The sequence below is a fragment of the Coregonus clupeaformis genome, chromosome 34, assembly GCF_020615455.1.
Source record: "Coregonus clupeaformis isolate EN_2021a chromosome 34, ASM2061545v1, whole genome shotgun sequence".
Lineage (NCBI taxonomy): Eukaryota > Metazoa > Chordata > Actinopteri > Salmoniformes > Salmonidae > Coregonus > Coregonus clupeaformis.
In genome coordinates, this window is record NC_059225.1 from 10226538 (window position 1) to 10252777 (window position 26240).

Consider the following 26240-nt stretch of genomic DNA (forward strand, 5'->3'; position numbering starts at 1 on the left):
ACAGTCCGCACGGACCTGTCCTTTAAAACACAGGTCCGTGTCCCAAATGCCAGCTACACGAAAGTAGCGTACTATATAGGGAATAGGGTGCCATCTGGGATGTAGACTGTGTGTGTACTACGCAGTCTGGCCACACTACTAAGTGCACACTACAACTAATTACATCATCATCCTCTCAGCCCAGGTCAAGCTCCATAACTCTAGCTACCATTATTACATCATAAAGCTAACTAGACTAAATTATTCACTAGATGTTGTAGGGAGAAGGGGCTCAATTAAATATATATATATATATATATATATACCCAGGCATGGCAGGCAAACACTGCATCCCAAATGGCACCCTATTCCCTATATAGTGCACTACTTTAGACCAGGGCCCGTAGGGAATAGGGTGCTGTTTGGGATGCATCCTGGGTCTTGCTATTAGTTATTCCTACTTGTAATCCTATATGGGACCCCCCATCCCCATTTCAGTGTTTACTACTAAACTCCTCTGGGCTCCATTGCGTGTGTTTAGAAGCCGTTCAGACTGAGCTTCATCACCGCTAGGTTATGTCATGACAGGTCCACTCACAGCGGTCTTCTCGGGGGGTCATGTAGTTAACGTGTACTCTCATTAGACCCCTAATATTGTCTATGAGCCGTATACTGTATGCATGTATGTTTCCATACAGTGCATTCGGAAAGTATTCAGACCCCTTCACTTTTTCCACATTGTTACGTTAAAGCCTTATTCTAAAATTGATCAAATAAAATGTTTCCTCAATCAATCTAGACACAATACCCCATAATGACAAAGCGAAAATAGTTTTATTTATTTATTGTGCAAATAAAAAAAAAACATCTAAACAGAAATACCTTATTTACATAAGTATTCAGACCCTTTGCTATGAGACTCGAAATTGAGCTCAGGTGCATCCTGTTTCCATTGATCATCCTTGAGATGTTTCTACAACTTGATTGGAGTCCACCTGTGGTAAATTCAATTGATTGGACATGATTAGGAAAGGCACACATCTGTCTATATAAGGTCCCACAGTTGACAGTGCATGTCAGTGCAAAAACCAAGCCATGAGGTTGAAGGAATTGTCCGTAGAGCTCCGAGACAGGATTGTGTCGAGGCACAGATCTGGCGAAGGGTACCAAAAAATGTCTGCAGCATTGAAGGTCCCCAAGAACACAGTGGCCTCCATCATTCATAAATGGAAGAAGTTTGGAACAACCAAGACTCATCCTTGAGCTGGCCACCTGGCCAAACTGAGCAATCGGGGGAGAAGGGCCTTGGTCAGGGAGGTGACCAAGAACCCGATGGTCTCTCTGACAGAGCTCTAGAGTTCCTCTGTGGAGATCGGAGAACCTTCCAGAAGGACAACCATCTCTGCAGCACTCCACCAATCAGGCCTTTATGGTAGAGTGGCCAGACGGAAGCCACTCCTCAGTAAAAGGCACATGACAGCCCGCTTGGAGTTTGCCAAAAGGCACCTAAAGACTCTCAGAACATGAGAAACAAGATTCTCTCGTCTGATGAAACCAAGATGAAACTCTTTGGCCTGAATGCCAAGCGTCACGTCTGCAGGAAACCTGGCACCATCCCTACGGTGAAGCATGGTGGTGGCTAGGGCTGTTGAGATGAGAGATGGGATAGGAGAGGGGAGAGGGGATATGAGATGAGAGAGGGGATAGGAGAGGGGAGAAGGGATATGAGATGAGAGAGGGGATAGGAGAGGGGAGAGGGGAGAAGGGATATGAGATGAGAGAGGGGATAGGAGAGGGGAGAGGGGATATGAGATGAGAGAGGGGATAGGGGATAGGGGAGAGGAGAGGGGAGAGGGGAGAGGGGAGAGGGGAGAAGGGATATGAGATGAGAGAGGGGATAGGAGAGGGGAGAGGGGAGAAGGGATATGAGATTAGAAAGGGGATAGGAGATGGGAGAAGGTATATGAGATGAGTGAGGGGATAGGAGAGGGGAGAGGGGAGAAGGGATATGAGATGAGAGAGGGGATATGAGAGGGGAGAGGAGAGGGGAGATGAGAGAGGGGATAGGAGAAGGGAGGGGAGAGGGGAGAAGGGATTTGAGAGGGGAGAGGAGAGCAGAGAGGGGAGAGGAAGGAGGAGAGGGGAGAAGGGAGGAGGGAGAGGAAGGAGGAGAGGGAAGAATGGAGGAGGGAGAGGGGAGAGGAAGGAGTAGAAGGGAGGAGGGAGAGGGGAGAGGAAGGAGGAGAGGGAAGAATGGAGGAGGGAGAGGGGAGAGGAAGGAGGGAGAGAGGGGAGAGGAAGGAGGGAGAGGGAAGAATGGAGGAGGGAGAGGGGAGAGGCAGGAGGGAGAGGGAAGAATGGAGGAGGGAGAGGGGAGAGGAAGGAGTAGAAGGGAGGAGGGAGAGGGGAGAGGAAGGATGGAGAGAGGGGAGAGGAAGGAGGAGAGGGAAGAATGGAGGAGGGAGAGGGGAGAGGAAGGAGTAGAAGGGAGGAGGGAGAGGGGAGAGGAAGGAGTAGAAGGGAGGAGGGAGAGGGGAGAGGAAGGAGGAGAGGGTAGAATGGAGGAGGGAGAGGGGACAGGAAGGAGGAGAGGGGGAGAGGAGAGGGGAGAGGGGAGAGGAAGGAGGAGAGGGAAGAATGGAGGAGGGAGAGGGGAGAGGAAGGAGGGAGAGAGGGGAGAGGAAGGAGGAGAGGGAAGAATGGAGGAGGGAGAGGGGAGAGGAAGGAGGATAGAGGAGATGAAACTAGAAGATGATCTAAGAGAGATCCCAGCAGTTTGGATCATTCTCACGAAATGTCCTCTTGGATCACTGAGATTAGGATCTGTACTTATCTATTTTATACGTAGGGCTGTTATGGTGACCGTATTACCGCCACACCGGCGGTCACGATTCATGACGGCAGTCAAATTCCACGTGACTGTTTACTCACAGTAATTTGGCTTCTCCAAGCTCTGATGCTGCTGATGGTCATTAGCAGCCTACCAAACTTGCTAACTGCCTGGTACTCAGCACTCTATTGTCCCTCTAATCACTCTGACATCAATGCAAATGTAATTGAAAATCTAATCAAACACTTCATGAGAGCCCATGAGCTCATGTTGTACAACATTTCTATAGGCTGTGCAACTGCGTGAGAAGACAGAGTGATGGCCTCTATTAACAAGAGGAGGATCCCATCAGCTTTCTATAGGCTAGGCCTACTATATTTATTTCTCAACTTTCCTAATATTAAGCACATTGCTTATCTTTACAACAGGATTATAGTCTACCTGGTCTGGCATGAAAATGAACCACGCGAAAAGCATCCTCCATTCGCTATTTAAGTGCATAGATGAAATGTATTTTTCCCCTGTTTCTATACAGGTGCATGATAATGGTCCATTCTAAATCCAAAAAAATGCACACAAATTATTTAGTATATGTAAAGACAAGATTAAATAAAGAATAGTCTGATGGGTGACAATAGTATCACTTGTGAATGATATATTATCACTTGTGAATGATGCCCAGCATAAGGCAAGAAACAATACCTTTTATTTGCGACTTTTTCAAATCATAGTCACACACATTTTTACATTGACATTTTAGTCATTTAGCAGACGCTCTTATCCAGAGCGATTTACAGTTAGTGAGTGCATAAATTGTTCATACTGGCCGCCCGTGGGAATCGAACCCACAACCCTGGCGTTGCAAGCGCCATGCTCTACCAACTAATGTAGCCTAGCCCATAGACCTATATGTTTTGATAAGGTTTGTATCACAACTATTTAAGTGGCCAAATAACTTCTTAAAATTAAGCACATTAATCTGCTTTACAAGGGGTGTAGAGCCTAACTGGCATACATAAGCAGCGCGTGAGTTTCAAGTTTGGGGAAGATAACTTTCACCATAAGAATTCACCTTTATAATAAAACCATTACATGCATAATTGCATTTGCGGTCACTTTTGATAATGGTGTTTTCCCGCTAATGGAACATTCGCGCTTATAGCCTACTACCATGTGTGCATTGCTGATCTTATAATGTGAAGAAATAGCCTAATAGTTTATCAACATTTTAAGCTAAACGTTCTGATCTGTTGCGTCAGCCTCATTGCGCAAAAAAAGTGTTTTTGATGCTAGTGGTTGTATTAATTTGGGATCTATCGCATCCCACATCTGTCCCAGACTATGTTTGGAATATTTATTTCTCACACAGAATAGAATAGGTCGACTTTTGTACTATGGGGGATAGTAGATTGACATATGCTAGTGCTTTTGCTGTTCGTTCCAGGTAGAACCCCTTGAACACTTTTTTGGGTTCCATATAGAACCCTCTGTGGAAAGGGTTCTAAATGGAACCAAAAAGGGTTCTACCTGAAACAAAAAGGGTTCTACCTGGAACCAAAAAGGGTTCTACCTGGAACCAAAAAGGGTTCTACCTGGAACCAAAAAGGGTTCTACCTGAAACAAAAAGGGTTCTACCTGGAACCAAAAAGGGTTCTACCTGGAACCAAAAAGGGTTCTACCTGGAACCAAAAAGGGTTCTACCTGGAAACAAAAAGGGTTCTACCTGGAAACAAAAAGTGTTCTTCAAAGGGTTTTCCTATGGGGACAGCTGAAGAACCCTTTTAGGTTCTAGATAGCACCTTTTTTTTCTAAGAGTGTACCGAAAAGTGCTATATGTGAAAACTGAATGCCATATGCTGCATTTACTACAGGCATCTTGTTTATGTTTTTGTTGGTGACACGTTGATATCTCCAGAAGATGTTTAAGTCTAGCAACAGTGTGTGAGTTTGAGCATGTGTCCGTTAGGCCTGTGGATGCACGAATGAGATTGAGCAACAAAAGCCCCACTTCTTAAATTTAACTTGTTATTGACAATGTGGAGCACAATACGACTGAGGAGTTTAGAAGGGAGGAACTTTTATTCCATAGGCTGGGATCTGTACTATGCAGCTGTTGCAAGTGCGCATTTTTCACTGGCTATCCACAGGTCGCAAAAACAATGATTGCCAGCTTAAAATAATTTGAAAGTAATCGTAGAATTAATCCTCAAGTTTTTCAAAAGTATCTGTAATCTGGTTACAATATTTTAGCTTGTAACGTAATTTACAGTTTTTTTTGTCATCTGTTACAGGTAATCCGTTCCGCCCCAACCCTCCACATCAGGTAACTGATGCAAGCAGTAGAATCAGATTTTAAAAAACAGATAAAAATACACCTTATGGAACAGCGGGGACTGTGAAGAGACACACACACACAGGCACAGACACATGCATACACATACACGATAACATACGCACTATACACACACGTACACATGGATTTTGTACTGTAGATACGTGGAAGTAGAGTAGTGGCCTGAGGGGGCGCACACTTAATATGTTGTGAAATCTGTTGTGAATGTATTGTAATGTTTCTTTTATTTTTAAACTGCCTTAATTTTGCTGGACAAATACAAATATTAGGAAGGTGTTCCTAATGTTTGGTATACTCAGCGTATGTTTCTAAATAGTTATAGCTGTTTATGAATGGTTGTGTGTGTTTAAATGTAGTGTACCGGTTCTTGTCCCACGGAGGTCATCCCAGGTGAGGTGACGTCCACCTGTCCGGCCATCTGACCCATGCTGCCGTTGGTTGCCATGGAGACGTTGAGGTTCATTCCGTTGCCGTTGTACATGGCTGCGACCCCGTTGGACTGCTGCTGCTGCTGGGCGAACTGTGGGGGAGACTGCTGCGTACTGAACATACTGGAGAAAGGAGAGAGAGAGAGAGAGAGCGACAGGGAGACAGAGACAGGGAGAGGGAGAGAGAGAGGGAGAGAGAGAGAGAGAGAGAGAGAGAGAGAGAGAGAGAGAGAGAGAGAGAGAGAGAGCGACAGAGAGAGAGAGAGAGAGAGAGAGAGAGAGAGAGAGAGAGAGAGAGAGAGAGAGAGAGAGAGAGAGAGAGAGAGAGAGAGAGAGAGAGAGAGAGAGAGAGAGAGAGAGAGAGAGAGAGAGAGAGAGAGTAAGAGAGAGAGAGGGAGTGAATGTGAGTGAGAGAGGTTGGTTTTTACTCAACTATAGAGAATGAGTGGCTTTGTGTTTAGTGTCCGCCCTGAGATCAGTTCCCTGGTTCAGTCATACCAAAGACTGTATTAATGGAATCAGATGCCTCTCTGCTTGGAACTCAGCATTAAGGACGTGGAACTCAGCATTAAGGACGTGGAACTCAGCATTAAGGACGTGGAACTCAGTATTATAGGAGATGGATTGGGCGTCCTGTCCAGTGGGCGTAGCTACTCTGTCACTCTGCGATGACCCCTCCCCTTACCTGTTTCCTCCCATGTTCCCCTGCACCTCACATGCACCAACCCTGCCCTCGCTCCCCCCCCCTTACCTGTTTCCTCCCATGTTCCCCTGCGGGGTCCAACCGTTTATGTCAGGCGAGGCCTGAAAGGCGGCGTTGCCCTGGCCCTGCTGTTGCATGATGGGAGACTGGGCGTGGGCCATCCTGGGGGACAGCAGGGGACTCTGGGGCGTGGCGGGTCCTCCAAACCCTCCGTCAGGCTGCTGGGACATACCTGGTGGGGTTAAAGGTTAGAGGTCAGTACTGGGGGGGGGGGTCAGGGTTAAAGGACATACAGCTCTGGCACTGAGGGATCAGCATGAACGTTGTAATAATACATATTAATAATAATAATACATTTAATTTAGAACACTTTTTCTTGAAAGACAATCGCAAAGTGCTACAGTGAGTGCTACTTTGTCCCTGGAATATATTTTCAAACTGATCCTGATGCGTGTAGGTCCCTGAGGAACTTGATGTTTACATTTACTCTAGTAATCTATAGGGGAAGTTAGCAGTTAGCAGTTAGCAGTTAGCATTACAGGTTTAATTCATTATTATAGTACATTAGAGTACATACAGTCACAAACACAATGTCCATACACACTTCCAACATAAAACAACTAATGATTGAAAATGACCAATTATATCAGTTATTATCTGTTTGGTAGAATACAATGTCCTTTAAATCGTTTACCTATTACGCGTTTAAACACGTTGAAAGACTCATTAAGAATATCAAAGTCTAAACAGTTATGATCGAGGTCATGTGTTAATGGTCTAGGGCAGGGGTGTCAAAGTCAAATGGACGGAGGGCCAAATAAAAAATTTAGCTACAAGCCGAGGGCCGGACTGTTCGAATGTTCATTGAAAATTTTTTAAATGACGCATATAGTCTAGTGAACCTAATTGAACCTACTGAAAACCTAACAAATATATTCCAATATGATCAGATAAATAAAGCAATATTTTCTTATGGCTCTGTCAGTAATCTTTAATTTTCAACAGACACAAAAGACAAATTTCCTTTATATAAAAATCCCCATAACATGAACATTAAATGAAAGAAACCGGTATTCAAGGCACCATCAGTAGCCTATATTTTCTATTTTAGCAAAAGTGGGCTAAATTTACTTCAAAGAAAAAAAACAATAATAGCAATTTTCTATCATCCACTCAACTGAAATATTTTTAAAATATAATTGGATTGAAATACAATAAAATAAAGTGCAAAAATCTATTAATCAAAAACAACACTTTGTTTAAGGAGAAGTAACATGCAGTGAAAACAAATATTAAACTTTAACTTTTAAACTTGAACTGAGTAAAAACTCTAAATATGTGATTGCACAGTAATGTTCACTTGTTTGAGGTTGAGGGTGATACTTGGTGGTGTCCCATCTTTTCCACAAGTTCATCAATGTTCGGGGTAAGGCTCTGAGCTGAGGAAATCCTCAGAATTGAGTGGAGGTGTTCAGCACTACCTACTCAGTAAATGGCCGGGCTGATTTAGCGATCTCTTCTGCCAAAATAAAACTGGCCTTGACAGCAGCCTGGCCTTGTGATTTGGCTTTTTTGAACAGAGCCTGTCGAGATTTGAGGCCTCGTTTTTAATTCCTCTGCCTTTTGTAGCCTTTGTTCCATGTCCATATTCTTGTTTTTGTCCGCGTGTTTCGTTTCATAATGTCGTCTCAGATTATACTCTTTCAGTACCGCCACACTTTCTCCACACAGAAGACACACAGGTTTTCCAGCTACCTCCGTGAACATATACTCCGACTCCCACCTTGTTTGGTGGACACCTCAGTGTCCACCTTCCGTTTTGCCATTTTTGATGGGTATCTGAAAGTTAATTTTACTGTGATGCTGACGACTGCTGTGCCAATAAATATTGAAATGAAGCAGCCTACTGCTCGGTGCGTCACCGTTGCATTGTGGGAAATGTAGTATTGGTGCGTGTAAAAGATCTGCGGGCTGCCGGCTTGCTGCGGTCTGCGGGCCGGTTCTAATAATAAATCAAGATCATCCCAGGGGCCGTAAAAAACCTTCTCGCGGGCCGGATGTGGCCCGCGGGCCTTGACTCTGACATATGTGGTCTAGGGTTTAGGGAGTGTACAGGCATTAGGGAGGGAGTGAGGACTACATGCATGTTAGTGTGTGTCCCAAATCGCAACATATTCTTTCCACTATGTAGGGTACCATTTTGGACACAACATTTGTGTGAGCAGTCAAAGGGGTGGAGGAACGACTGGTGAGAGAGAGAGGGAAAAGAGTGTTTATTTTTGGGGTTGCTCAACCACACCACCACACACACACACGATGCTGCACGACAACATATGGGATTATCTTCAGATTAACCTCTTAACTTCAGACAACACTGGGAGAATAAGGGATTATAATACGATTTATGCCTGATTAAATATTCATCTCATTGATATGAAATAATGGGAAAGTCTCTAATTCACAGTTATATGGGCCAGTAACCGAAAGGTCGCTGGTTCGAATCCCCGAGCCGACTAAGTGAAAAGTCTTATTAAGATTATTATTATTATTATTATTATAAAAGTCTGTCGATGTGCCCTTGAGCAAGGCACTTAACCCTAATTGTGCCGGTAAATCACTCTGGATAAGAGCGTCTGCTAAATGACTAACATGTACATGTAACATCAAGCAGCCTAAGACCCAATAAAATATGCAAACGGCACTGTAACATACAGTGAGTAGAACATAGTGGCAATGTTTCAATGAATGCAGCACTACCATGGAATGGAAATGTAGTTTATATGGAACTATGTATGTCTGCTGCCCTCTAGTGGAATTAATGTTTTATGGCCTAAATCAGGGTTTCTTAAACTATGGGTCAGGACCCAAAGCGGGCCCTGGGCAGGTGAGAGGTGGGTCGCGAGTTTTGAGAATACATCTATAATCTTAATTTGGGTCGTTGGAGGAAGATTTGGGTCACGGGAGGACAGTACATTTCTAATTTGGGTCTCGAGCTGAAAATGTTGAAGAACCCCTCCGTTCCACTGTTCCGACCAGCAAAATAATGTTCTAAACCGGTTTGAACCAAGAATCATTCCGTTCTGTTCCTTTTTAAACCATTGAAAGTACTTTATTTTTATTTTTACATTTAGCTTGACATTAAATGACTTCACCAATCAGTGCGGATAGAGCAGCTTGCTATGGAGCGGGTAAGCCATTTAATCTGTATAGGAAAGTCATTAAAAAGCAAACTGTATTTTGCCGAAACAGCATGGTTTAATCATAATGAAAGAGAAACACACACACTGTGCTGCCAGTCACAGTGTAAGGCGCGAGATGCAACTGGAATTTTGCGGGTGAGGATGGAGGAAGCTTGCCTTGAAGCGCTGGGCATCTTGTTATCATCATCATCTGAATTAGGCCCACAGAATTATACCTATGGAGGAACTTTGAACGTCTTTGATCTTCCGAGTTGGTTTAACGTTGGACCAGAGCAAACGTTAGCTAGCTAGCTAACAAGCTTGTGTGTGCAGAGCAGCAATAGAATTAAAAACAAGTCTTACCTTTTTGTAGTTAATAAACCAATGTGAAACATGATAACTATAGTATTTGTAGCCCTTTCCTGCAATCAAATTACCTAGTGGCCCTCACGGGTGAAATGTTAATATTTTTCATAATTTCGTAATTAATAAACTTTTTTTTTTTTTTTTCTAAACCAGCTGAAAATCCGGTGTTTCTATGTCAAACAGTTTTGTTATATTTCAGTCTTCTGTGATGTGTATAAAGTGAAATATTGGGATGCAAACTCTAAATTGAATAAATGTCACCTCTATATTTGACATGGCGTCTGGATCATGCTTGTAACAACGTCAGTAGGCTACAGAGGGGAGGGGTAAGCCTACACACACACACACTGGAAAAGATTTCCAGCTGGCAGGCAGATGCCAGAATACGTTTCTGAGTGACAGAGTGAGAAGCTTTGCATAGGTGCTTTGTTTGCAATTTTTGCGGGACTGGGAAAAAAAAAAGCCCAGAACGTAAAAGAACGTTATTAACCGGGTCCCATGCCTTTAAAAATAACGGTTCTGTTCAACTGATCACTTTCGTTTCGGGTTCTGTTCCTCAAATAATTTCATTATTTTCTGGTTTTCGGTTCCGTTCCCTGAACCGGTTACAATCATTGGTTTTCAATTTTGGATTCATTATTTTTTTTTAAACATTAAATACACTATGCATTATATGGGTTGAATGCTGTAACAACACAGAATAAAACAATTAATAAAAGTCCCATGATGGTAGTGACTGCCCATTACTGCTTATCACTTATTAACCATCATTTATTCACATTAGTTTAATAAAATAATTCAGTTATGTGCATTACATAGTTTTTGTTTGTGTTCCAAGTCATCATCTCATCTCTATAGAACTGCATTCTTCTGTCTCTTTTACACAGCAGGCATAAAATAAACACAGACCGGGCAAGTAGGCGTGCAATGGATTATGGTCATTGTAGTTAATTACCATGTTCTCTGAGCTAAACTATGTAGAATATTGGCCTGTTGGAAACTACAACTCCCTACTACATCGCACAGTTCAGGCTGGATCTGATTTATCTCTAGAGAAAGTGTGCAATGTGGCATTGAGCTCTCAGAAAAAAACTGAATGAAATGGAATTCAAATAATTGAACCAATTAGTTGTTAAAAAATGAATAAATAACCGTTCAGCACTGCTGGACACACACACACACACACACAGTATTCACACAGTGTCCCCCCCACACACACACAGTATTCACACAGTACACCCCCCCACACACACACACAGTATTCACACAGTACACCCCCCCACACACACACACAGTATTCACACAGTATCTCCCCCCCACACACAGTATTCACACAGTATCCCCCCCACACACACAGTATTCACACAGTATCCCCCACACACAGTATTCACACGGTACCCCCCCCACACACACAGTATTCACACAGTATCCCCCCCACACACACACAGTATCCCCCCCACACACAGTATTCACACAGAATTCACACAGTATTCCACCCCCACGCACACAGTATTCACACAGTATTCACAAAGTATCTCCCCCCCACACACACATTATTCACACAGTATCCCCCCCACACACACAGTATTCACACAGTATCCCCCCCACACACACACAGTATCCCCCACACACAGTATTCACACAGAATTCACACAGTATTCCACCCCCACGCACACAGTATTCACACAGTATTCACAAAGTATCTCCCCCCCACACACACATTATTCACACAGTATCCCCCCCACACAAACAGTATTCACACAGTATCCCCCCCACACACACAGTATTCACACAGTATCCCCCACACACACAGTATTCACACAGTACCCCCCCCACTCATACACACAGTATCCTCCCACACACACAGTATTCACACAGTATCCCCCCCACACACAGTATTCACACAGTATCCCCCCACACACACAGTATTCACACAGTATCCCCCCCACACACAGTATTCACACAGTATCCCCCCCACACACAGTATTCACAAAGCATCCCCCCCCACACACACAGTATTCACACATTACCCCCCCCAAACACACAGTATTTACACATTATCTCCCCCACACACACAGTATTCACACAGTATCTCCCCCACACACACAGTATTCACACAGTATCCCCCCCACACACACAGTATTCACACAGTATCCCCCCTACACACACAGTATTCACACAGTACCCCCCACACACAGTATTCACACAGTACCCCCCCACACACACGGTATTTACACATTATCTCCCCCACACACACAGTATTCACACAGTATCTCCCCCACACACACAGTATTCACACAGTATCCCCCCACACACACAGTAGTCACACAGTACATCCCCCCCACACACACAGTATTCACACAGTACCCCCCACACACAGTATTCAAACAGTACCCCCCACACACAGTATTCACACAGTATCCCCCCACACACACAGTATTCACACAGTATCCCCCCCCACACACAGTATTCACACAGTATCCCCCCACACACACAGTATTCACACAGTATCCCCCACACACAGTATTCACACAGTACCCCCCCCACACACAGTATTCACACAGTACCCCCCACACACAGTATTCACACAGTATCCCCCCCACACACACAGTTTTCACACAGTATCCCCCCACACACACATCATTCACACAGCATCCCCCCCCCACACAGTATTCACAAAGTATCTCCCCCCCACACACACAGTATTCACACAGTATTCACACAGTACCCCCCCACACACACAGTATTCACACATTATTCACACAGTATCCCCCCCAACACACACACTATTCAAACAGTATCCCCCCCACACACACAGTATTCACACAGTACCCCCCCACACACAGTATTCACACAGTATACCCCTTCTACACACACAGTATTCAAACAGTATCCACCCCACACGCACACAGTATTCACACAGTATCCCCCGCACACAGTATTCACACAGTTTCCCCCACACACAGTATTCACACAGTATCCCTCCCCACACAGTATTCACACAGTACCCCCCACACACACAGTATTCACACAGTACCCCCCCACACACAGTATTCACACAGTACCCCCCACACACTCACAGTATTCACACAGTATCCCCCCTACCCACATACAGTATTCACACAGTATCTCCCTCCCACACACACATTCACACAGTACCCCCCCAAACACACACACAGTATTCACACAGTATCCCCCCCACACACACAGTATTCACACAGTATCCCCCCCACCCACAAACAGTATTCACACAGTATCCCCCCCACCCACATACAGTATTCACACAGTATCTCCCCCCCACACACACAGTATTCACACAGTACCCCCCCACACACACACACAGTATTCACACAGTATCCCCCCCACACACACAGTATTCACACAGTATCCCCCCCACACACACAGTATTCACACAGTATCTCTCCCCCCACACACAGTATTCACACAGTATCCCCCCACACACACAGTATTCACACAGTACCCCCCCATACACTCACAGTATTCACACAGTATCCCCCCCCACCCACATACAGTATTCACACAGTATCTCCCCCCCCAGACACACACTATTCACACAGTACCTCCCCACACACAGTATTCACATAGTATCCCCCCCACACACACAGTATTCACACAGTATCCCCCCCACACACACAGTATTCACACAGTATCTCTCCCCCCACACACACAGTATTCACACAGTACCCCCCAACACACACACTGTATTCACACAGTATCCCCCCCACACACACACAGTATTCACACAGTATCCTCCCCCCACACACACACAGTATTCACACAGTATCCCCCCCACACACACCGTATTCACACAGTACTCCCCCCACACACACAGTATTCACACAGTATCCCCCCACACACAGTATTCACACAGTACCCCCCCCCCCACACACACACAGTATTCACACAGTACCCCCCCCACACACACACAGTATTCACACAGTATCCCCCCCACCCACATACAGTATTCACACAGTATCTCCCCCCCACACACACAGTATTCACACAGTACCTCCCCAAACACAGTATTCAAATAGTATCCCCCCCACACACACAGTATTCACACAGTATCTCTCCCCCCACACACAGTTTTCACACAGTATCCCCCCCACACACACACAGTATTCACACAGTACCCCCCCATACACTCACAGTATTCACACAGTATCCCCCCACCCACATACAGTATTCACACAGTATCTCCCCCCAGACACACACTATTCACACAGTACCTCCCCACACACAGTATTCACATAGTATCCCCCCACACACACAGTATTCACACAGTATCCCCCCACACACAGTATTCACACAGTATCTCTCCCCCACACACACAGTATTCACACAGTACCCCCCCCACACACACTGTATTCACACAGTATCCCCCACACACACACAGTATTCACACAGTATCCCCCCCCACACACACACAGTATTCACACAGTATTCAAACAGTATCCCCCCACACACACCGTATTCACACAGTACTCCCCCCACACACACAGTATTCACACAGTATCCCCCCACACACAGTATTCACACAGTACCCCCCACACACACACAGTATTCACACAGTACCCCCCACACACACACACAGTATTCACATAGTATCCCCCACACACACAGTATTCACACAGTATCCCCCCACACACAGTATTCACACAGTATCTCTCCCCCCACACACACAGTATTCACACAGTACCCCCCCACACACACAGTATTCACACAGTATCCCCCCACACACACAGTATCCCCCCCACACACACACAGTATCCCCCCCCACACACACAGTATTCACACAGTATACCCCCCCCACACACACACACAGTATTCACACAGTATCCCCCCACACACACACAGTATTCACACAGTATCCCCTCCACACACACACAGTAGTCACACAGTACATCCCCCCCACACACACAGTATTAACACAGTACCCCCCCACACACACACAGCATTCACACAGCATCCCCCCTACACACAGTATTCACAAAGTATCTCCCCCCCACACACACAGTATTCACACAGTATTCACACAGTACCCCCCCCACACACAGTATTCACAAAGTATCTCCCCCCCACACACACAGTATTCACACATTATTCACACAGTATCCCCCCCAACACACACAATATTCAAACAGTATCCCCCCCACACACACAGTATTCACACAGTACCCCCCACACACAGTATTCACACAGTATACCCCTTCTACACACACAGTATTCAAACAGTATCCCCCCCACACGCACACAGTATTCACACAGTATCCCCCCCACACACAGTATTCACACAGTATTCCCCCCCACACAGTATTCACACAGTATCCCCCCACACACACGGTTTTCACACAGTATCCCCCCCCACACACACAGTATTCACACAGTATTCCCCCCCACACACACAGTATTCACACAGTACCCCCCCACACACTCACAGTATTCACACAGTATCCCCCCCACCCACATACAGTATTCACACAGTATCTCCCCCCACACACACAGTATTCACACAGTATCTCCCCCCCACACACACATTCACACAGTACCCCCCCCAAACACACACACAGTATTCACACAGTATCCCCCCCCACACACAGTATTCACACAGTATCCCCCCCACCCACATACAGTATTCAAACAGTATTCCCCCACCCACATACAGTATTCACACAGTATCTCCCCCACACACACAGTATTCACACAGTACCCCCACACACACACAGTATTCACACAGTATCTCCCCCCCACACACACAGTATTCACACAGTATTCACACAGTATTCACACAGTATTCACACAGTATCCCCCCCACACACACAGTATTCACACAGTATCTCTCCCCCCCACACACAGTATTCACACAGTATCCCCCCCACACACACACAGTATTCACACAGTACCCCCCCACACACACACAGTATTCACACAGTATCTCCCCCCCACACACACAGTATTCACACAGTATTCACACAGTATCCCCCCCCACACACACAGTATTCACACAGTATCTCTCCCCCCCACACACAGTATTCACACAGTATCCCCCCACACACACAGTATTCACACAGTACCCCCCATACACTCACAGTATTCACACAGTATCCCCCCCACCCACATACAGTATTCACACAGTATCTCCCCACCCCACACACACAGTATTCACACAGTACCCCCCCACACACAGTATTCACATAGTATCCCCCCCACACACACATTATTCACACAGTATCCCCCCCACACACACAGTATTCACACAGTATCTCTCCCCCACACACACAGTATTCACACAGTACCCCCCACACACACACTGTATTCACACAGTATCCCCCCACACACACAGTATTCACACAGTATCCCCCCACACACACACACAGTAATCACACAGTATCCCCCCACACACACTGTATTCACACAGTACTCCCCCCACACAAAAACAGTATTCACACAGTATCCCCCCTCACACAGTATTCACACAGTACCCCCCACACACACAGTATTCACACAGTATCCCCCCCACCCACATACAGTATTCACACAGTATCTCCCCCCACACACACAGTATTCACACAGTACCCCCCCCACACAAACAGTATTCACACAGTATCCCCCCCACACAAACAGTATTCACACAGTATCCCCCCCACACACAGTATCCCCCCCCACACACACACAGTATTCACACAGTATCTCTCCCCCCACACACACAGTATTCACACAGTACCCCCCACACACACACAGTATTCACACAGTATCCCCCCCACACACACAGTATTCACACAGTATTCACAAAGTATCCCCCCCACACCCACACAGTATTCACACAGTATTCACACAGTATCCCCCACACACACCGTATTCACACAGTACCCCCACACACACACAGTATTCACACAGTATCCCCCCCACACACACAGTATTCACACAGTACCCCCCACACACACACAGTATTCACACAGTATTCCCCCACACACACACAGTATTCACACAGTACCCCCCCACACACACACAGTATTCACACAGTACCCCCCAACACACACACAGTATTCACACAGTATCCCCCCCACACACACAGTATTCACACAGTATCCCCCCCACCCACATACAGTATTCAAACAGTATTCCCCCCACCCACATACAGTATTCACACAGTATCTCCCCCCCACACACACAGTATTCACACAGTACCCCCCCCACACACACACAGTATTCACACAGTATCTCCCCCCCACACACACAGTATTCACACAGTATTCACACAGTATCCCCCCCACACACACAGTATTCACACAGTATCTCTCCCCCACACACAGTATTCACACAGTATCCCCCCCACACACACACAGTATTCACACAGTACCCCCCCATACACTCACAGTATTCACACAGTATCCCACCCACCCACATACAGTATTCACACAGTATCTCCCCCCACACACACAGTATTCACACAGTACCCCCCCACACACAGAATTCACATAGTATCCCCCCCACACACACATTATTCACACAGTATCCCCCCCACACACACAGTATTCACACAGTATCTCTCCCCCCCACACACACAGTATTCACACAGTACCCCCCCCCCCCACACACACTGTATTCACACAGTATCCCCCCCACACACACAGTATTCACACAGTATCCCCCCCCACACACACACACAGTAATCACACAGTATCCCCCCCACACACACTGTATTCACACAGTACTCCCCCCACACACAGTATTCACACAGTATCCCCCACACACAGTATTCACACAGTACCCCCCCCACACACAGTATTCACATAGTACCCCCCCCACACACACACAGTATTCACACAGTATCCCCCCACACACACTGTATTCACACAGTACCCCCCCCACACAAACAGTATTCACACAGTATCCCCCCCCCACACACAGTATCCCCCCCCACACACACAGTATCTCTCCCCCCCCCACACACACAGTATTCACACAGTACCCCCACACACACACAGTATTCACACAGTATCCCCCCACACACACAGTATTCACACAGTATTCACAAAGTATCCCCCCCACACCCACACAGTATTCACACAGTATTCACACAGTATCCCCCCCACACACACCGTATTCACACAGTACCCCCCCACACACACACAGTATTCACACAGTATCCCCCCCCACACACACAGTATTCACACAGTACCCCCCCCACACACACACAGTATTCACACAGTATTCCCCCCCACACACACACAGTATTCACACAGTACCCCCCCACACACACACAGTATTCACACAGTATCCCCCCCCACACACACAGTATTCACACAGTATCCCCCCACACACCGTATTCACACAGTATCCCCCCACACACACTGTATTCACACAGTACCCCCACACACACACAGTATTCACACAGTATCCCCCCCCCACACACAGTATTCACACAGTATCCCCCCACACACACAGTATTCACACAGTACCCCCCCACACACACACAGTATTCACACAGTATCCCCCCCACACACACACAGTATTCACACAGTATCCCCCCCCACACACAGTATTCACACAGTATCCCCCCCACACACACAGTATTCACACAGTACCCCACACACACACAGTATTCACACAGTACCCCCCCACACACACACACTATTCACACAGTATCTCCCCCACACACACAGTATTCACACAGTACCCCACACACACACAGTATTCACACAGTACCCCCCCCACACACACAGTATTCACACAGTATCCCCCCCCACACACACAGTATTCACACAGTACCCCCCCACACACACACAGTATTCACACAGTATCCCCCCCACACACACACAGTATTCACACAGTACCCCCCCCACACACACACACTATTCACACAGTATCTCCCCCCCACACACACAGTATTCACACAGTACCCGCCCCACACCCACACAGTATTCACACAGTATTCACACAGTATCCCCCCCACACACACCGTATTCACACAGTACCCCCCAGACACACACAGTATTCACACAGTATCCCCCCCCACACACACAGTATTCACACAGTACCCCCACACACACACAGTATTCACACAGTATTCCCCCACACACACACAGTATTCACACAGTACCCCCCCCACACACACACAGTATTCACACAGTATCCCCCCACACACACAGTATTCACACAGTATCCCCCCACACACACCGTATTCACACAGTATCCCCCCACACACACTGTATTCACACAGTACCCCCCACACACACAGTATTCACACAGTATCCCCCCACACACACAGTATTCACACAGTATCCCCCCACACACAGTATTCACACAGTACCCCCCCACACACACACAGTATTCACACAGTATCCCCCACACACACACAGTATTCACACAGTATCCCCCCCACACACAGTATTCACACAGTATCCCCCCACACACACACAGTATTCACACAGTACCCCCCCACACACACAGTATTCACACAGTATCCCCCCCACACACACACAGTATTCACACAGTACCCCCACACACACAGTATTCACACAGTACCCCCCCCCCCCACACACACACTATTCACACAGTATCTCCCCCCCACACACACAGTATTCACACAGTACCCCACACACACACAGTATTCACACAGTACCCCCCACACACACACAGTATTCACACAGTATCCCCCCACACACACAGTATTCACACAGTACCCCCCCCACACACACAGTATTCACACAGTATCCCCCCACACACACACAGTATTCACACAGTACCCCCCACACACACACACTATTCACACAGTATCGCCCCCCACACACACAGTATTCACACAGTACCCCCACACACACACAGTATTCACACAGTACCCCCCCCCACACACACACACAGTATTCACACAGTATCCCCCCCACACACACACAGTATTCACACAGTACCCCACACACACACAGTATTCACACAGTACCCCCCCACACACACACACTATTCACACAGTATCTCCCCCCCCACACACAGTATTCACACTGTACTGTAGAACGCTGTGGACTCACCAGCTCCCGCTCTCTCCCAATGTGCTCTTCACAACAAACATGTGACTGGCTCAACTGTTCTGGGGATCTACGGTAAGCTTCATAATGTTAAATAATGTGACCGGTGAAATGAAGAACGCAATCCGCTTTATCTCCTAACGTATTGAACACGTTGACTGCAGGTATTTACTTAAAAAGTATATTGACGATATATGAATACCCCGGTATATAGTATATACGGTATACCACCCAACCCTCACACACACACACACACACACACACACACACACACACACACACACACACACACACACACACACACACACACACACACACACACACACACACACACACACACACACACACCAACACAAGGCAGTAGGTACCTGAGTTTGGGAACTGAAAGGCACTGAGCTGCTGTATATGAGGGCTGACTACGGCCCCAAACTGTCCTGCACCCCCCATCATCATCTGGGAGGAGGTACAGCCATGCAGGGCGTGGAGAGTGGAGGGCAGGCTGGGGGAGAGGGGGGAGGAGAAGGGGCTGGTAGAGGGGTGAGGAGGAAGAGGGGGTGAAGCCAGGCCTGGGCCTGTACTGGTACCGTAGCTGGGCGGGTAGGGGGACTGCTGGGGGTTGTTGGTCTGGGGGATCCGGGGGTTACTCAGCCCTCCTGATAGGCCACTTGCAGCAGCTGCGGCCATGTTGGCGGCGGCCATATTGGGAGGTAGGTTGAGTCCCTGGGCTCTCATCACCATGTTCCTCTGCTGCTGCTGCTGCACCGTGATTTGTTGTTGTTGTTGTTGTTGTTGTTGTCTCTGGAGCTCCAGCTGGCGCTGTCTGAGGTGGTTACTGAGCAGCTCCCGCTGCCGCTGGGCTAACATCTGAGCATTGATGGTCCCCTGGAGGGAGAGGGGGAGAGAGAGATTTAACTAAAATGTTCTTTCTACAACATTTACTACAAAAATGTTATGCTGAATTAAATTACTGGCATTTCTATCATATTCCGTTACTATGTGAGAATCTCAGTAAACTACCTGGTTGGGGTTGTTGGACTGTAGAGGTAGGTTCATATTGATATATAATCTCAGTAAACTACCTGGTTGGGGTTGATGGACTGTAGAGGTAGGTTCATATTGATATATAATCTCAGTAAACTACCTGGTTGGGGTTGATGGACTGTAGAGGTAGGTTCATATTGATATATAATCTCAGTAAACTACCTGGTTGGGGTTGATGGACTGTAGAGGTAGGTTCATATTGATATATAATCTCAGTAAACTACCTGGTTGGGGTTGATGGACTGTAGAGGTAGGTTCATATTGATATATAATCTCAGTAAACTACCTGGTTGGGGTTGATGGACTGTAGAGGTAGGTTCATATTGATATATAATCTCAGTAAACTACCTGGTTGGGGTTGATGGACTGTAGAGGTAGGTTCATATTGATATATAATCTCCGTAAACTACCTGGTTGGGATTGTTGGACTGTAGAGGTAGGTTCATATTGGACACACCACTCATCTGGTTCATCATAGGCTGGCGGTTCTGAGGAGAACAGGTTAACAGGTACGTTAACAAAAACACTTGGAAATGAGTAGCTAGCCTACTAGCTAGCTAGACAATGATGATACATGAATTTGTATAATTCCTTGTCATTCCACTGATTAACCTGCAGGTGGGAGCCAGCGCACAAAGACCACCTTGCTATTCAACCATCATACGCAAACAGCAAGCCCACAGTGATAACCTGCCAAAATGGCAAGCCCACAGTGATAACCTGCCAAAATGTCAAGCCCACAGTGATAACCTGACAACATGTCAAGCCCACAGTGATAACCTGCCAAAATGTCAAGCCCACAGTGATAACCTGACAACATGTCAAGCCCACAGTGATAACCTGCCAAAATGTCAAGCCCACAGTGATAACCTGCTAAAATGTCAAGCCCAAAGTGATAACCTGCAAAAATGTCAAGCCCACAGTGATAACCTGACAACATGTCAAGCCCACAGTGATAACCTGCTAAAATGTCAAGCCCAAAGTGATAACCTGCAAAAATGTCAAGCCCACAGTGATAACCTGACAACATGTCAAGCCCACAGTGATAACCTGCTAAAATGTCAAGCCCAAAGTGATAACCTGCAAAAATGTCAAGCCCACAGTGATAACCTGACAACATGTCAAGCCCACAGTGAAAACCTGGCAAAATGTCAATCCCGCAGTGATAACCTGGCAACATGTCAAGCCCGCAGCGATAACCTGACAACATGTCAAGCCCAGTGATAACCTGCCAACATGTCAAGCCCACAGTGATAACCTGCCAACATGTCAAACCCACAGTGACAACCTGCCAACATCTCAAGCCCACAGTGATAACCTGCCAAAATGTCAAGCCCACAGTGATAACCTGCCAAAATGTCAAGCCCACTGTGATAACTTGACAAAATATTTCAAGCCCAGAGTGATAACCTGACAAAATGTCAAGCCCACAGTGATAACCTGACAAATGTCAAGCCCACAGCGATAACATGACAAAATGTCAAGCCCACAGCGATAACATGACAAAATGTCAAGCCCACCGTGATAACCTGACAAAATGTCGAGCCCACAGTGATACCCTGCCAAAATGCCAAGCCCAAAGTGATAACCTGCTAAAATGTCAAGCCCACAGTGATAACCTTTCAAAATGTCAAGCCCACAGTGATAACCTTCCAAAATGTCAAGTCCACAGTGATAACCTGCCAAAATGCCAAGCCCAAAGTGATAACCTGCTAAAATGTCAAGCCCACAGTGATAACCTTTCAAAATGTCAAGCCCACAGTGATAACCTTCCAAAATGTCAAGTCCACAGTGATACCCTGCCAAAATGCCAAGCCCAAAGTGATAACCTGCTAAAATGTCAAGCCCACAGTGATAACCTTCCAAAATGTCAAGCCCACAGTGATAACCTGCCAAAATGTCAAGTCCACAGTGATAACCTGCGAAAATGTCAAGCCCAAGACCAGTTGCACTAACCTCCATGCAACAGATATCGATCTGGCCTCACTGGGAGGTTATATGATATCCAGTTGTAATAGTCTGTTTACTGTCAGATATGAACCCTAGTAGTGTCCAGTTGTAATAGTCTGTTTACTGTCAGATATGAACCCTAGTAGTGTCCAGTTGTAATAGTCTGTTTACTGTCAGATATGAACCCTAGTAGTGTCCAGTTGTAATAGTCTGTTTACTGTCAGATATGAACCCTAGTAGTGTCCAGTTGTAATAGTCTGTTTACTGTCAGATATGAACCCTAGTAGTGTCCAGTTGTAATAGTCTGTTTACTGTCAGATATGAACCCTAGTAGTGTCCAGTTGTAATAGTCTGTTTACTGTCAGATATGAACCCTAGTAGTGTCCAGTTGTAATAGTCTGTTTACTGTCAGATATGAACCCTAGTAGTGTCCAGTTGTAATAGTCTGTTGTTTACTGTCAGATATGAACCCTAGTAGTGTCCAGTTGTAATAGTCTGTTTACTGTCAGATATGAACCCTAGTAGTGTCCAGTTGTAATAGCCTGTTTACTGTCAGATATGAACCCTAGTAGTGTCCAGTTGTAATAGTCTGTTGTTTACTGTCAGATATGAACCCTAGTAGTGTCCAGTTGTAATAGTCTGTTTACTGTCAGATATGAACCCTAGTAGTGTCCAGTTGTAATAGTCTGTTTACTGTCAGATATGAACCCTAGCAGTGTCCAGTTGTAATAGTCTGTTTACTGTCAGATATGAACCCTAGTAGTGTCCAGTTGTAATAGTCTGTTTACTGTCAGATATGAACCCTAGTAGTGTCCAGTTGTAATAGTCTGTTTACTGTCAGATATGAACCCTAGTAGTGTCCAGTTGTAATAGTCTGTTTACTGTCAGATATGAACCCTAGTAGTGTCCAGTTGTAATAGTCTGTTTACTGTCAGATATGAACCCTAGTAGTGTCCAGTTGTAATAGTCTGTTTACTGTCAGATATGAACCCTAGTAGTGTCCAGTTGTAATAGTCTGTTTACTGTCAGATATGAACCCTAGTAGTGTCCAGTTGTAATAGTCTGTTTACTGTCAGATATGAACCCTAGTAGTGTCCAGTTGTAATAGTCTGTTTACTGTCAGATATGAACCCTAGTAGTGTCCAGTTGTAATAGCATGTTGTTTACTGTCAGATATGAACCCTAGTAGTGTCCAGTTGTAATAGTCTGTTTACTGTCAGATATGAACCCTAGTAGTGTCCAGTTGTAATAGTCTGTTTACTGTCAGATATGAACCCTAGTAGTGTCCAGTTGTAATCGTCTGTTTACTGTCAGATATGAACCCTAGTAGTGTCCAGTTGTAATAGTCTGTTTACTGTCAGATATGAACCCTAGTAGTGTCCAGTTGTAATAGTCTGTTTACTGTCAGATATGAACCCTAGTAGTGTCCAGTTGTAATAGTCTGTTTACTGTCAGATATGAACCCTAGTAGTGTCCAGTTGTAATAGTCTGTTTACTGTCAGATATGAACCCTAGTAGTGTCCAGTTGTAATAGTATGTTTACTGTCAGATATGAACCCTAGTAGTGTCCAGTTGTAATAGTCTGTTTACTGTCAGATATGAACCCTAGTAGTGTCCAGTTGTAATAGTCTGTTTACTGTCAGATATGAACCCTAGTAGTGTCCAGTTGTAATAGTCTGTTTACTGTCAGATATGAACCCTAGTAGTGTCCAGTTGTAATAGTCTGTTTACTGTCAGATATGAACCCTAGTAGTGTCCAGTTGTAATAGTCTGTTTACTGTCAGATATGAACCCTAGTAGTGTCCAGTTGTAATAGTCTGTTTACTGTCAGATATGAACCCTAGTAGTGTCCAGTTGTAATAGTCTGTTTACTGTCAGATATGAACCCTAGTAGTGTCCAGTTGTAATAGTCTGTTTACTGTCAGATATGAACCCTAGTAGTGTCCAGTTGTAATAGTCTGTTTACTGTCAGATATGAACCCTAGTAGTGTCCAGTTGTAATAGTCTGTTTACTGTCAGATATGAACCCTAGTAGTGTCCAGTTGTAATAGTCTGTTTACTGTCAGATATGAACCCTAGTAGTGTCCAGTTGTAATAGTCTGTTTACTGTCAGATATGAACCCTAGTAGTGTCCAGTTGTAATAGTCTGTTTACTGTCAGATATGAACCCTAGTAGTGTCCAGTTGTAATAGTCTGTTTACTGTCAGATATGAACCCTAGTAGTGTCCAGTTGTAATAGTCTGTTTACTGTCAGATATGAACCCTAGTAGTGTCCAGTTGTAATAGTCTGTTTACTGTCAGATATGAACCCTAGTAGTGTCCAGTTGTAATAGTCTGTTTACTGTCAGATATGAACCCTAGTAGTGTCCAGTTGTAATAGTCTGTTTACTGTCAGATATGAACCCTAGTAGTGTCCAGTTGTAATAGTCTGTTTACTGTCAGATATGAACCCTAGTAGTGTCCAGTTGTAATAGTCTGTTTACTGTCAGATATGAACCCTAGTAGTGTCCAGTTGTAATAGTCTGTTTACTGTCAGATATGAACCCTAGTAGTGTCCAGTTGTAATAGTCTGTTTACTGTCAGATATGAACCCTAGTAGTGTCCAGTTGTAATAGTCTGTTTACTGTCAGATATGAACCCTAGTAGTGTCCAGTTGTAATAGTCTGTTTACTGTCAGATATGAACCCTAGTAGTGTCCAGTTGTAATAGTCTGTTTACTGTCAGATATGAACCCTAGTAGTGTCCAGTTGTAATAGTCTGTTTACTGTCAGATATGAACCCTAGTAGTGTCCAGTTGTAATAGTCTGTTTACTGTCAGATATGAACCCTAGTAGTGTCCAGTTGTAATAGTCTGTTTACTGTCAGATATGAACCCTAGTAGTGTCCAGTTGTAATAGTCTGTTTACTGTCAGATATGAACCCTAGTAGTGTCCAGTTGTAATAGTCTGTTTACTGTCAGATATGAACCCTAGTAGTGTCCAGTTGTAATAGTCTGTTTACTGTCAGATATGAACCCTAGTAGTGTCCAGTTGTAATAGTCTGTTTACTGTCAGATATGAACCCTAGTAGTGTCCAGTTGTAATAGTCTGTTTACTGTCAGATATGAACCCTAGTAGTGTCCAGTTGTAATAGTCTGTTTACTGTCAGATATGAACCCTAGTAGTGTCCAGTTGTAATAGTCTGTTTACTGTCAGATATGAACCCTAGTAGTGTCCAGTTGTAATAGTCTGTTTACTGTCAGATATGAACCCTAGTAGTGTCCAGTTGTAATAGTCTGTTTACTGTCAGATATGAACCCTAGTAGTGTCCAGTTGTAATAGTCTGTTTACTGTCAGATATGAACCCTAGTAGTGTCCAGTTGTAATAGT

General features: G+C 45.5%; 1 protein-coding gene across 3 annotated transcripts in view; it reads right to left on the reverse strand.

The window, feature by feature from the left end:
- Positions 1-26240, reverse strand: part of LOC121549743 (nuclear receptor coactivator 2) — a 226950-nt gene that overhangs the window by 4090 nt on the left and 196620 nt on the right. For 2 of the 3 annotated variants that reach the window (XM_041861597.2, XM_041861598.2), the window contains exons 18-21: positions 21333-21410; positions 20250-20763; positions 6342-6525; positions 5524-5713 (exon numbers count right to left, since the gene is read on the reverse strand). In XM_041861597.2, the coding sequence (XP_041717531.1) occupies positions 5524-5713; positions 6342-6525; positions 20250-20763; positions 21333-21410 (966 nt within the window). Of the gene's footprint in view, positions 1-5523; positions 5714-6341; positions 6526-19846; positions 20764-21332; positions 21411-26240 lie in introns of those variants that run through there. The other variant, XM_045210411.1, reaches the window with a different exon arrangement.